General features: G+C 43.6%; 2 protein-coding genes across 3 annotated transcripts; one reads left to right on the plus strand and one right to left on the minus strand.

Moving 5' to 3' along the window:
* Positions 1 to 272: 272 nt before the first annotated feature.
* On the minus strand, positions 273 to 13,997 carry LOC108941916 (protein JTB-like). 2 transcript variants are annotated; one of them, XM_018764842.2, is made up of 6 exons: positions 13,880 to 13,997; positions 12,309 to 12,465; positions 12,146 to 12,186; positions 11,797 to 11,882; positions 11,613 to 11,692; positions 273 to 733 (listed from the first exon to the last, which is right to left on the minus strand). In XM_018764842.2, exons 2-6 carry the CDS (start codon positions 12,380 to 12,382, stop codon positions 625 to 627), a joined length of 390 nt encoding a protein of 129 aa, XP_018620358.1. In that variant the 5' UTR covers positions 12,383 to 12,465; positions 13,880 to 13,997; the 3' UTR covers positions 273 to 624. The 2 variants fall into 2 exon arrangements, with proteins under 2 accessions (XP_018620358.1, XP_018620356.1); XM_018764840.2 differs by lacking the exon at positions 273 to 733 and adding an exon at positions 11,184 to 11,355.
* On the plus strand, positions 6,619 to 9,224 carry LOC108941918 (cocaine- and amphetamine-regulated transcript protein-like). The gene is made up of 3 exons (XM_018764843.1): positions 6,619 to 6,878; positions 8,420 to 8,503; positions 8,896 to 9,224. The coding sequence occupies exons 1-3, from the start codon at positions 6,768 to 6,770 to the stop codon at positions 9,001 to 9,003; spliced, it is 303 nt and encodes a 100-aa protein (XP_018620359.1). The 5' UTR covers positions 6,619 to 6,767; the 3' UTR covers positions 9,004 to 9,224.
* Positions 13,998 to 14,047: the final 50 nt, after the last annotated feature.

Consider the following 14,047-nt stretch of genomic DNA (forward strand, 5'->3'; position numbering starts at 1 on the left):
TAATAATAATTACTGTACAGTATTCTATCAGTATTTTCATACCAAGCTATTATTTTCACTTTTTAAATCAGTTGTCTTTAGATTTTTCTTCTCTGCATCACCAAAATACATTTTTGCTTGCTAGTCATTGTAACAAATTAACTTGAATTTAATCAGAAACATTTTGTAAAGAAAAAAAAAACTGTAACTGTAAATAAAACACAGTCACTGATAGATACAGTAACTGAGAAGCCCCAAACTCAGGAGCCAAAAATAAAACAATGGCACTGATGGGAGGACTATCGTAAATCCGGGTTCCCCTAGGTCACATACAGGATGTGGTAAGTCTAGGACTACCTGTGTATCAAACTGTACGTTATCTATATAAAGACTTACGGTGAAATCACCAATCCTCAGAGATAAAGTTTTGATAATGGCTTAGCCTTTTATCTCCAAAATAGGGATTACTCTGTTATGCACAAATGAGATTTTTTAAAAACAATTTTAGTTTGGTTAACAATAACATTTCATGATAAGTAGTTCACAAAATCCAACATGCAAAGACTATTAGTAATAATAGTTTAAATGTACAAGATGGGGGGAAAACAGGAGCTCTTCCCTCGGATGCTTTGCCACATTTGTTCTTCAGCGTGATCTGGAACTCAGCACAGCCAAAGTGAGTGTGGGATTAAAAAAGAGACTGCCTCGGTGGATGGGATGCGGGTTCCAAACCGCAGACATAGCAGGTGTTTCTCTGAAAACAGAAGTAATGAGAAATTTCTGGAAATGACACACTCAACACAGGAGGCAAGAAAGCACGGCTGGGAAATTTGAAACATACTGAGGGAATGCAGTGGAAGCTGCAAAATAACAAAGAGCATGTCAGCTGGTGGGAATGCATGGAATCACAAGTTCAAGAGTTCATGATTGCAAAATTTGAGAAAAGACACATGACCAGAGCCACAAAAAAGAGGAATGTGAGTTAAAAAAGGCAGTTTACAGAATTAATGCAGTAATAGCAATCCACTATTATAAAAGTATGATTATTATTGCTTTACACCAAAAAGCTTGGTAAATACAGTCAGTTCTGAGGATAAGAACATCAGATACTGTAAATAATGACAAAGAGAAAGAAATGACATGACTGTGAGGTAGGAGACTCAATCAGAAAGGTGGAGTGAAACTGGTGGTAATATTGTCTGAAAGTCAGAAAAGCGGGGGCACGGTGGTGCAGCGGGTTTGGCTGGGTCCGCTCTCTGACGGGTCTGAGGTTCGAGTCTTCCTTAGGGTTCCTTGTGATGGACTGGTGTCCTGTCCTGGGTGTGTCCCCTCCCCCTCCAGCCTTACGCCCTGCGTTGCCGGGTTAGGCTCCGGTTTGCCGCGACCCCACTTGGGACAAGTGGTTTCAGTCAGTGTGTGAGTCAGAAAGGCCTGGAGCTACGGCAATGCAACCCCAGAGAGTCAGTGCTCAGAACTGTGAGAGAACTGTGAGGATGGAGCAATACCACATGCTTCCCTGGCCCTCAGCAGAATCTTGACTGACACTCTACCAGCTGACCCCCTGGCCATCCTTTGCATGCCACCAGCTGTATGCAATGCTTGTCTTAAGCCTGTGTTTACCTTGTTTCCTTCCCTCCTCCTGCCTTCTCCCAGTGAAAGTGCTTACTCATCAGGACTGTGGACAGGAAGGCCTAATTTAGGAGCCAGAAAGTACTATGAGGCTGGAGCTGGGCCTCATCCAGCACACCATGAGGTCTAAGAACACTGCTCTGGTGCTCTACCGCTCTTCTCCCACAGGGTCAGGGGTTTCAGTTGAAGATTTGGGACCCTGTTTTTACAGGAAATTATAATGCAGTACATCTGAAGCCTAATTCATAATAAGTACATCTGTCTCACTTCAGTGACTATTTTCTGTCATCACAGTATCAACACTGATAACATTTTATTTCTCCACACTCAAGTCACCCAGTTATAGCACTGGGTGCCACCACCTAGGTTCACACACACACACACACACACACACTTTCTGAACCGCTTGTCCAATACAGGGTTGCAGGGAACCAGAGCCTAACCCAGCAACTCAGGGCATAAGGCTGGAGGGGGAGGGGACACACCCAGGACGGGACGCCAGTCCATCACAAGGCACCCCAAGCAGGACTTGAACCCCAGACTCACAGGCGTCCCGTGCCCAGCCAAACCCGCTGCACCACTGCACCCCCCCCCCCCCCCCCCACCTAGGTTCATCATTTTAAAATCAATTCAGACTTGGTTAACCCACAAATTCTAGCTGAATCAGCATCAGTTAAAAGAAAAATGCTCAGGAAGCATCAGTGTGTGGGTGCTGGTTATCAGGAGTATGGCCCCGTGAACATGAACTGGCGGTCCAGTTCCCTGTTCTCGCAGAATCTATTGTCAGTATCATTAATATCTCATTACTTAATGGCTGTATTCTGAACGCCTTTAAAGTCACCATTATCAGACCTCTACTCAAGAAACTGAATCTTGATTTTAATAACCCAAGTAAATATAGACCTATCTTTAATCTACCGTTTTTATCCAAAATTTTACAAAAGACCGTCGCTTCCCAAATTGTAAAATATCTTAATCATCATAATGTATTTCAAAAATTTCAGTCTGGTTTCCGCCCCGGTCACAGCACTGCAAAGGTGCTCACACGTAACACGTGTCAGCCGTCATACCAGCAGCCCATGCTCACTGAAGCTGATGACCACCTGCTATGATGAATGAGACGTACCTGTGTGAACTTGGACATCGAGTTAACACTCAGCTACAATGTTATTAGTAGTTGTAAATCCACTTAAAAGTCTTTTTAAATCTAGAATGTCTAGGAAGAGTGAGCATCCACTGGAACTTGGACCCCCAGAGGTTTTTTCTCCCTTGACTCTCAGTTGGGAGTTTTTATTCCTTTCCTCCGTGGCCGGTAGACATACTTAGAGATTTAATAACTGCATGGATAACGCAGTAATTTTGTATATAGCCAACTATCTATTGCTTCATTTGTCTTGGGCCTTTGTTCAGTGCTCTGTAAAAATAAACTGAATTGAAGTGAATCTAACAAACTCCAATATGGTTGACAGCTGTGGATCTGAAGTAGCCGCAACTGTCTGAAACCCCGTTACAGATTTGTCCATCCGTGCTTTGGTTTTTGTTTGTTTATTCCCTGTAAATATGGCCAGACTTTCACTGTTGTGTCTGCTCGTCTTGTTCAGTCGTGTGCTGAAGTCCACTACTGAACTGATGACCTTCATTTGCTTAGTAAGTATATAGACTTAAAAAAACCTACTCAGATGCTCTCAAAAATACACCCTATTCATCTTTTCACTTCAAAAATGATCACTCAGTTTAGAGCCAAAGAATCAAATTATGCTTTTCTGTAAATTTGTTGAAGGAAGAGAAGCCAAAGAAATTTATATATGTATTGTTGTAATTATGATGACAAAAATTAAATTGACTTCCCAAACACATTTAGTGCATTTTGTATATTTTGTAGTAACATCACAGATATGAAACACTTTTCCTGTTTTTTTTACTCTTAACACCATTGGCTGTTGACAAGTTTTGCTGTAACTGAAATAAACAAGGCTCCAGCATCTGACCTCTAATCTTTCAATAACCCGCAGCGGTCACATGTTTAAACCCTTAACTCCAGTTCAACTGCCCTGATGGTAGACTCATTTCTGGTGAGCTACATGCCTCATCAAGACCGGTTGACAAAATGAACGAGATGCTGCTGAAGCAGAAGAAAGAGGCTCCAAAAGAGACAATTAATGGTTTAGGATGTCGCAACATGCCACTGATTTCCTAAAGTGAGTGTATAGGTCTGTGTTAATGATGAAGAGAAGCAAAGATATCAAGACCATGGACAGGGGAGTTGGCCCCATCTGGAACATTTACACTGATGCATTTTGCTTTTGGCAGACGGTCTTCTCTAAAGTAGGGGGATGTGGTGACGCAGTGGGTTGGACCGGGTTCTGCTCTCTGGTGGGTCTAGGGTTCGAGTCCCGCTTGGGATGCCTTGTGATGGACTGGCATCCTCTCCTGGGTGTGTCCTCTCCCCCTCCAGCCTTATGTCCTGTGTTGCCGGGTTAGGCTCTGGCTCCCTGCGACCCTGTATGGGACAAGTGGTTCAGACAGTGTGCGTGTGTTCTCCAAAATACTGTCCAACTCGAAATAAACAAAAGTTCATTCCACAACAGACAAAGGACTTATATACAAACAAATGTATATAAAAATTGAACTGATATTCTTACTCATCTGTAATATACTGCTCCACTGGTGGAGGAATAAGGGTGTGGGGGGGTGAACCACGTTATCTCGTGCTGGAGAACAGAGGAAGTGGACGCATCAGGGAACTACAGGACCTTGAAAAGCAGGCAGCAGCAAGAAGTTCATGGACCCTTGACAAAGACTTTAACTGGTAGAAAGCACAGTGGTGCCAGTGGTACACTGGTGAACTGTAAAGAGACTGAGTGTGTACATCTGCTATAAAGCACAGCTGCTTAGTTTGAAGAAACATCTGATTAATTACATGTCAGAATACCAAAGTCCATTGCCATCAGCCAGGATAGATGACATATAAGGTATGTAAGACATGGGCTGATAACACTACATAGGGTTCATTGGAAGTCACCTTGCAGAAAAAGTGTCTGCTAAATAAATGTAAATGTAAATGACATCAGGTGACTGAAAAGTAATAGTCTTCAGATATCAGCTTGCTTACAGCACTGACTTCCCAACAGCACCAAGCGGGTCTTGTTTTCTTCCCTCTCAGCTTTACTTTCAGGTCTCAGGCAGACCAGGCATCAGATTTCACTGTGAATTTAGGAAGATATTCCCTAACCGCCACACCACCTACTGCTCCATAACTGAAACTAACTGACAGTATACAGATTGCAATATTTAGACAGATGAATAACATTTCAGAAAGAGATTAGCTGTTAACACAACCGCACAAAACACCTAACTGATTAAAATGCATCCGCAGATAGTTTGCAAAAGAAATTCTTGTCAAATGAGCAACGCGGTGCCGACTGATAACTGGATAATTAAAGCACATGTGAGAGACAGAGCCTTTCCCTTTCGTTCTTCCCAAAAGCAGAGGTTCTTAACCTTTTCTAGGTCACAGACCCATTTGGGAATCTGTTGGGAGGACCCCTTCCCAGAAATACGTCCATAAATAAATCTGGAGAAAGTATTGCACCTAGATTGAAACTTGAGTACCTTCACAAAGAATTCTGTCATACTAATAGCACAGTAATATTTTACGCTTGTTTTAAATTTTTATTCAGACAGCTTTATTTTCAAAGAAAGTCTGCTGAAAGCCATCACTGGACACCAGCGAGCCGAGTTAAGAAAGCCCTGAACAGACATGTCCTGTCCTGCCTGCTTTTGGTCACATTCAGGGGAGTGTCTTCTTACGCAGAGATACTGAGGCGCACAAAAAGCAAAACAAATTGTTTACAACCCGGTCACCATAGAAACCTCATGGCATATGTTAGCATCATCTTGTGGTGACACAAAACAATAGTGTATATAATAATAATAAATATGTTTGTAGTAAACGGACAGTGAATACTTATGAAAATAAATAAGAAGGAATGTAAAAACAAACACAGACTTCATTTGTATATAAATAAGAGCATTTTTGTCCAGGTGGCGGCCGAGTGACGCTGCGAATGCGTCTAACGCGCGCATTCCTGCACTGAGCGAGTGACACCGCCATCTGGTGGATGTTCGCTGTAACTGCGCAATGACGCCGACCGTGAGAGCGCAGCGTTCGAGTCATTCGCCAAATGCTGTTGCACGTTATTTCTTGGACCGGTTTCGTATCGCGGAATATTGCAGTCAGAGGAGAGGGACTAATAACATTTTCATAGATGTCGTGTATGAACTTGACTCCGCTACGCATCACGCCAGACTTCAGTCCTGCTTTGACGGGACGTTAAAGCGCGGAGAGACGTCACAGCAGCACCGGCTTATAAACAAAAACACGGATAAATAGTGCGAACACTTGCACGCTGTGGAATCATGTGGATCGTGGGAAGGGTTCGAACGACGTCTCCGCATGCGGTCCGAGAGATGCAGGCTCTCTGACGTGGTGTGACCATTAAACTCGTCTATAAAGGGAAAAGATTAGGATGACAGCGTCGTCAGGATTATGTGGTCATGGTCTTTCCCCTTATCTTTTTACGTAACTCACCATTGACCACATAATGTTCCGAGTTTGCTTAATGGGGTTAATGGTGCTGAGCCATGAGCTGTTTACCACATTGGAACTAACTGTCCCCTCTCTGTCAGAAAAAAAAAAAAAAAGAAAAAAAACAACTTGGAACCATCCAATTCCTGCCTGCAAAACTATTAAGAAATATCGATAGACTATTACACGCGGTCACGTGTAGAAACAAAAATCAGGCCAGAAAGATTCGGGGCTTCACGTCAAACAATGATTGACAAGTCGACCCGAGGGAGGACGTGGACCACCTTCGCGTCCGGTACTCATGATTATGCGAGGAATGCAGCGCTTCCCGCTGTCCCGCTCTGGATGGAGCGTCCGATGAATGAAGGCTAATAAAAAACCAAAAACACACACACACACACACACACACACACATACACACGCTCTGCGCTCCGTCCTCCGCCTCAAATCCGTTTAGCACCGCGGACAGCGCTCCCCAGCGCTCGCGCTCGGACACGCTCGCCTCTGCTGACGCGCGCGGGCTGTGACACCAAGACAGAGCAGCAGTGTGCGCGGTCGCCGCAGCGGCACAATGGCCAAGCTGGCAGTCATCGCGCTCGTGCTGGGCTCCTTTCTGTGCGCCCTGTCCGCGCGCTCCCGCGCCGAGGGGACGGACGACGAGAGCGAGCACAAGAGAGAGCTGGTGAGTGGGACTACGCGCGGCTGTGTGCGGTCGGATGTGCGCGACGTGTGCTGCGGCAGGCGGTGCTCAGAATCAGTGCGGACTCGTGGCACCCTCACCCTGCGCGTGTCTGTTCCGAATCCCACCCTGGATCGAGGCAAATCATTCTGAAATTAACTTCTATAGAACTTCGTAAGTCGCTCTGGATGGAGCGTCCGATGAATGAAGGCTAATAAAAAACCAAAAACACACACACACACACACACACACACATTTCTGAACCGCTTATGCCATATGGGGTCGCGGGGAGCCGGAGCCTACCCGGCAACACAGGCCGTAAGGCCGGAGGGGGAGGGGACACACCCAGGACGGGACGCCAGTGCGTCACAAGGCACCCCAAGCGGGACTCGAACCCCAGACCCACCAGAGAGCAGGATCCGGCCAAACCCGCTGCGCCATCGCACCCCCCCAAAAAAGTAACATAAATTTAGAAAAATATAGTAACGCAGCGACCAGGATTGAGCAAACCACCAATCTTTCGTTGACAGAACAACTCTTGACTTGTATATCCCGCGCGTGCATGAGTACGACGTCTCCCTTTGCCTTTGGGTTCTGCCATCTCCAGAATGAATGAAAGTGTGAATGAAGCCTTTCTCTCATTGATACTCGGCCTGGCTTCTCCGCCGCAGGGCGCGTTCACTCATATGAACACAGGTCCTGTCTTCTGTCTGCCCCCTTTACACCGTTTCTACTGATCTCAATAGAAGTGCGGAGGTGACACGTTTAACACATTAAGTGCGGCGGCCTCAGATTAGTAGGTTTCCGTTCGGGATTGAAGACGTGAGAGTTAATCCTCCGAGCGCAGCAGAATAACTCCCGGAGCTCCTGCTTCTATGCTGATGAATCTTCCCACATTTTTAACTTATAGGAACATGATCATCGTCATCAGTTAGTATCTGCTGTCTCACTGCACTGGGTGGTGCCAGAGGACATGGATTTGATCCCAGCTCAGTCTGTGTGGAGGTTGTAGGTTCTCCCTGTGTCTGCCTGGGTTTCTCTGGGTGCTCCGGTTTCCTCCCACACTCCAAAGACATGCCGTTCAGGTTCACCCCTAGTGTGTGCCACTGATGTATGGATGAGAGACCCAGTGTAAGTAGTGTATCTAGCAGTGTAAGTCACCATGGTGTATAAGGTGTGTGGACTGATAACACTACATAGAGCTCATTGACAGTCGCTTTGGAGAAAAGTATCTGCCAAGTATACAAATGCACTTAATGTTGAACTTTTACCTGTGCTTATGTTGTGTGTACAATTTATGGTACATTTCTACCTGAATTATAGTATATGTTATAATTTCTGGTCCTAGCAGTTAATCAGTGAAACACAAGAAAAAAAAACAAACAGATAGGAACTGTTTTGGGCAAGATATTAACTGAACAAGAGCTGCAGAGTTTGAAACTCGAGTTTCATCAGCTTTTCCATACCTGCTTTCTGCACTGAACAGCTGCCTGTGCTGTGTGAGGCTCCTGTGTGCTCAGTGTGGTCACTCTTATTTGTTCCAGCTGGACGTTCTTCACAATGTCCTGGAAAAGCTCCAGAACCGAAGAATGGGAGGCTGGGAGAGGAAAACGAGCCGCCTCCCTGTGGTACGCAGCCAGACCGAAAGGGCCTGCAACTCTCCCGAAAAATGTGGTTTCACAAAATTAGATGCTTAAATGAAAAAAGTGGGGCAGCAGGTTGTATCCCATTCAGGGCTGTAGCCTTGCACTGGGAAGGTTCTGGGTTCAAATCCTTTTTCTGGTGCAGTACCTTCAATCAGGGCATTTAACCTGAACTATGTCCAAAAATGCTATTGTAATTGTTGATTATCCAACATTGCAAGTCACTTTGAACAAAGGTGTCAGCTAAACAAAGGTAAGAATAATGAAAGGAGAAATTTCAATTGTCACAAATGAAACGTAAGAAATAAATGTTGCAAAGATGATGAGGGAGCACTTACTCTCCTACTAACACAGTTTTAACTTTTTTTTCCCCCCAGTGTTACATTGGTGACTTTTGTTCGGTGAAAAAGGGATCTCGGTTTGGTCAACTCTGCGACTGTCCTCGGGGGTCCAAGTGCAACTTCTTCTTTCTCAAGTGTTTATGAGCTTAACTGTGGATTTCCTACATATGCTCATAATTGGCACAGTCAGTAAGTGTTAGGTCTGACTGCTGCGTACTTGCAAGAAACTGGCAAACATGCCAGAGTAGCACCACACTGCAGGCAGTCTTACTAACATGTACATTTCTGCGACAAAGATTTCACTATTTTATTACATTGAAATTATCATTTAGTTTTCTCTCAAACTGTTTTCGAAATCCCACAGCATTGTCATTAGAAAAGAGGTTATTTATGTAAATTTTACAAATGTATATAAGTACAGAGATTATTTTTGATTAAAGGAATACATGGTACCAGCTCTCTTCAATTCCTTTACTGATGCTTTGCCTCAAAAAAAAAAAAAAGAATCATGACAATGTACCTGAATTCACCATAACATTCTCAAACTCTTCCCTGGTTTGGATACTGAGTTGAAAACAAAAACACCGAACACATTTTTGCAGTCCTACGGTCACTAAAAAAATCCCAGGCAGTTCACTTCAACATATTAACCACATCTTTCTACCCAAACCTTTTTCAGACTGGTGACATTAAGTACTTATTCCTCAAAACAAAACACTGAACTCTATTACACTAGTTCAATACAGTTCGTTACATTATCACCATAAAACAAACAATAAAATAAAACAAAGCTGAAATCAAATATACTGCACAAACAATATTTAAATACTTAAGAATCATATAATATCTGAAATAAAATTTATTTATTCAAGATTTCGCAGAACTTCAAACACTAGCCCCTGTTGCTGAGACAACAGAACATGAAGATTACTTGGACTGTATGTTATACTGTAATTTCTTTTCACCATTGCAGCACAGGTTACAATTAATTTTTCCCCACAAAGTGGGGGAAAAATATGTATGCATAAGTGGAAATAAAGAATTCAGGCATAAATTTTGGAAGCAAAAAACTTTTGACCAAAATCATGACAAGAAAAACTGAAGGGTATACGGACTTGTAAATTGCAAAGTTGAACAACTTACTGACAATAAATACAAACTGTGGACAACTGTGTAAAAATTAAATAGTAAAGATCAAATTTTCCACGCCACTCAGAAGTTGTGTAACACACTTAAGTGCACAACAGATGGCAGTGTATTTATCCATATAACGAACACCTGAGAGAGCCAATGAAAATCTCATTAATTCAAATTATAGCTGCTACCTTCTGAGACCAAGATATTTGTCTAGTGTATCACCATAAACTAAAACAAATCCTAGCTGTGTAGCTGGTGCACAATAAAAATTGTTTTAGTTCTGATATTGAAACCTTGTTAACTTAATAGATTAATCGTGATCCACAAGATCCATCCGGCCTGTAACACACGTATCGCAAGCAAGAGGGGAAACTCCCATGAAAAGAGGGACAATTTATAACTGGGAAAACTAAGGTTTGGAAATGAGACCCTGAAACGGGCAAACTTTTCACCTGTCACCAGGAAACATTTTTAATGCGTCTTCTGTCTCCATTATAACAGGAGCAAAAAATAACTTAATTCTGCAGATACTCCTGCTTCTACATTTAATAAGTTTTCAGTGTTCAGTAACAGCAGCTACATGAAACTAACCCTGTCTCTTTAAGCAGTCTTTTCTCATATCTGTGCATTGCACGCCCCTTCAAATTCCTGTCATTTTTCTGCCTTCTTGTATCTGTAATATGGGCAAAAATATGACCAATGTAGCCAAACCCAGTTCTCAAAGACTACGGTAGAGTCGGTTTTCGCGAAAGCCATTTTGTTTTGTTGTCACTTCAAACTGTGCACTGTTAGTGAAATTTTTACCACGTGGCAGGTAAGTAAAACCTAGAGAACTGAAAGCCTCAAGGATGGCAACGTCTCAGCCCTGAAATAAAATTTTGTCTTCCTCCGTAGTTTGGACAAATATGGGTGTCCTCTCCCGAGAAGACAAGTCTCTGTGGAATTGCAGTTCAATGTATTTTAAATTTCAAACACACATTTAACATCCTCTGAGGTTTTAGCAAAGAATGAAAAAAGCTTAATTATTTTCTGGGTTGACCATCTTTGAAGGTTGGTCACTCTTCTGAAAGTTTGTAGCTTAGAATAGGCTTCGATTGACAGCGAAGCATTGTAATGCTGGAGAATAAATAAATCCTGCTTCTGCTTTCAGCTCACAAAATATTCAAGTCAGCCATTCCAGGAAGGCCTGAATCCCATACATATTATAAGGATTCAATTTGCTTGCGAACTTTTTCTGATGCCAACCGATCCAAGGCCCTCTGCCGGAGAACCACCAGAAAGGCAAAAAGCAGCGTAAGGGCCATCATAGTGCCCTCAAATTTCCAGAAAAGATGTTCCTCCATTTGGATAGAGCGACAGCTGGGGCACATGGGGAGAAGAGGGGAAGAAGTGTGTATGAAAAACCAAATAAAAACACAAACTAAACTAATGTGAATGAAATACCAATGAAGAACCAGGTTACAGAAATGCCTATGCAATCAGACAGCAGAAAATATTTATATGGTGAGAAGTCACATTAGAATATACATTATCAAATCACTTCCATGACTGCTCCAAGTCTGGAACCTAGAAACAACTGTGCCTTCAGGCAAACTGTGTTCACATCACATAATCACCTCTTGTACTCATCCTTGTTAGACTTGGTGCAGTTGATCTTCTCAACATACCCTGTTGAGCTGCACTCTCGCCACAGCTTCTGTGGGAGGATAAGAAGACCGGGAGTTAAAGGCCACAGTGATGCTACTCATCCTGTCTGGAACTTGCTGGAAAGTGTTAGCAGAATGTGTTGCTGCAACTCACTTGCTGGAAAGTGTTACACTGGAAACACTCTGCTGATACCACAAACTCCTCCACCTGCCAGCAGGGAGTGGCCATGGCCTCCATCACTGCAATGCAGAAAGAGCCATGAGCAAGCAAACCTCCTCTTGCCAGGAAGCACAGGTGTGATCAGGACCTGCCAACATGTACTTTGTGGGGAACACGGAATGACCAGGCCGCGACAACACGTACTTATGTGACGTTAAATTAGCACTCAGCTGGAAGCTACTGGATTGCCACTGTTGTGATCAGTTATCGGAAACAATTATTTAAGACAATTCTACTGATCAACATCTGCCCCCTTATTTTCAAAAATAAACAGAAGTCTTACTGGAGGTACTTGCTTTGCTCAAACCAGGTGCACAATACACTCTGTATGTAAAAATGAGAAAAAGGCAAAAATTAATCATGAAAATGAAGAAAACGGATAAGAAGCTCAATCCTACGCATGTGGAGTTGCAGAAAGAATTATTCGACTTCAGTCGCAGCCTCACCTGAGACACAGCCAGCTCCACAGGAGCATGTAGAAGACCACACTTTTCACAGAGATCCTACAGTCACTTTCCATTCTACCGATTCACGTACTGGTGAACGCAGCCCTTTGAGCTTCACGGACTACACGAAGTACGCCATCGCTGCTGGACCTCTCAGCTGTAGTGGAGAGCAAAAGGGAGGAAACAAAGGCAACAATGACACACAGCAACGGCACAAAGAACAAAACACAAGTGATACTCAGGCAGTTTCAATTTCTGAACTAGCCGGGTGGTTTAAGCTCTACCTAGACCTCTTGGTTATACAAGAAACCGAAACAACATACAACTACTTACTGTCTCGGATAAAATCAAAGCAGCTATTCACAAACATCAGAAAACACTAGAACGAACCACACAGAGTATCTACTTGTCCAATACATGCATGCAAAATCTGATCTTTTCTACTGAAAACACACACTAGTTTGTTTTTTTTTTTTTTTTAAAAAAAATCCAGTCCAGTCATGCAAGCCAGACTAGTCCGTTCCGCAAAGTAAAGGATATTTTCAAAAGGGGAGGAAAAACAGGACTTCATTCATCATTCACATGTCCACTATCACTAACTGCTTCTCCAAGGCAGAGTCTCAATGGTGTGGAGTCTACGCCACAAGCGAGAGTACACCGTGTACCCAGAGCACACACATCACTGGGTAGCCACAGACAAACACACACAATTTAGAGTTACAAACTGCGCCTTTGCACTGCGAGAAAAGCCCTGCAAACTGCACAGACAAAAGCCCACGTCCGAAACCACAGATCAAGACGAGGTCGGACGCGCTGCCCGCTGCGCCACCGTGCCGCCACCGGCACACAACGATGCCTCGGAAACACCGCAGAAAAGACACTCAGTACATTAAGCCCAGTTTTGGGAACTACTAGTGTAGTAGTAAACTGGTGAACGGCAACCAGGAGCTCAGGACTAAGCGTGTGTTTCGGTTCCGAACGAACGTACGTAGGTAGGTAGGTAGGTAGGTAGGTAGGTAGGTAGGTATGGGTCAAACTAAGCGGAGTGTTGCGAAAGCTTCTCAACTCTATAGTATTGTAATTTTGCAGAACAGTTAGTGAGTTACAAGCTTCCTGGCTGCTGCTGTTCGGGGACCATTCGGCCTTACCACAGTGGTGCCCGAGCTCCCACTACATGATTTACCCCCATCTAATCATAATGAACACACACAGGAGGAGGATACCGCACAGCTGACTCAATTACACGTGTACACCGCAAGACAGCTGAGCTGCCAAGTGGCAAGCCTCTGGCAAAAGCCGATAAGCAATGTGTGGCACAAAATGATCTCAAATTTAAGACAGCAGACTACAGTTATGAGTTGAACGAACTCATTCGAAAACTATCTATGTTATAGCTATGTTTACTAGTTACAATTATGTTAAGTTTATAAGACAAAGGGCAGGCTGCCAGGCAGAGTCTGCCACCAACAACAACTTGAACTTGTCGACGATCTTTTTGGTCATCTCGCAACAACAGCCGCAGAAGTCCGTTAACACTTCACAAAACAGCTGCTAAAGACATATATACTCACCTCATATTGGAAACTTCCTTTTCCAGTGTTCGTCATTGATAAAAAACTGGTACCGCTCAAATCGAGAACTGTAACGTCAGACGAAACAGCAGGGAAGTTTTCACAAGGTGACAGGTCCCATGCGGTGACGTCACCCTGCGCAGGCGCAGCGGAGCCCTGTATAGTCGA

Source organism: Scleropages formosus, chromosome 18 (assembly GCF_900964775.1).
Source record: "Scleropages formosus chromosome 18, fSclFor1.1, whole genome shotgun sequence".
Taxonomy (NCBI): domain Eukaryota; kingdom Metazoa; phylum Chordata; class Actinopteri; order Osteoglossiformes; family Osteoglossidae; genus Scleropages; species Scleropages formosus.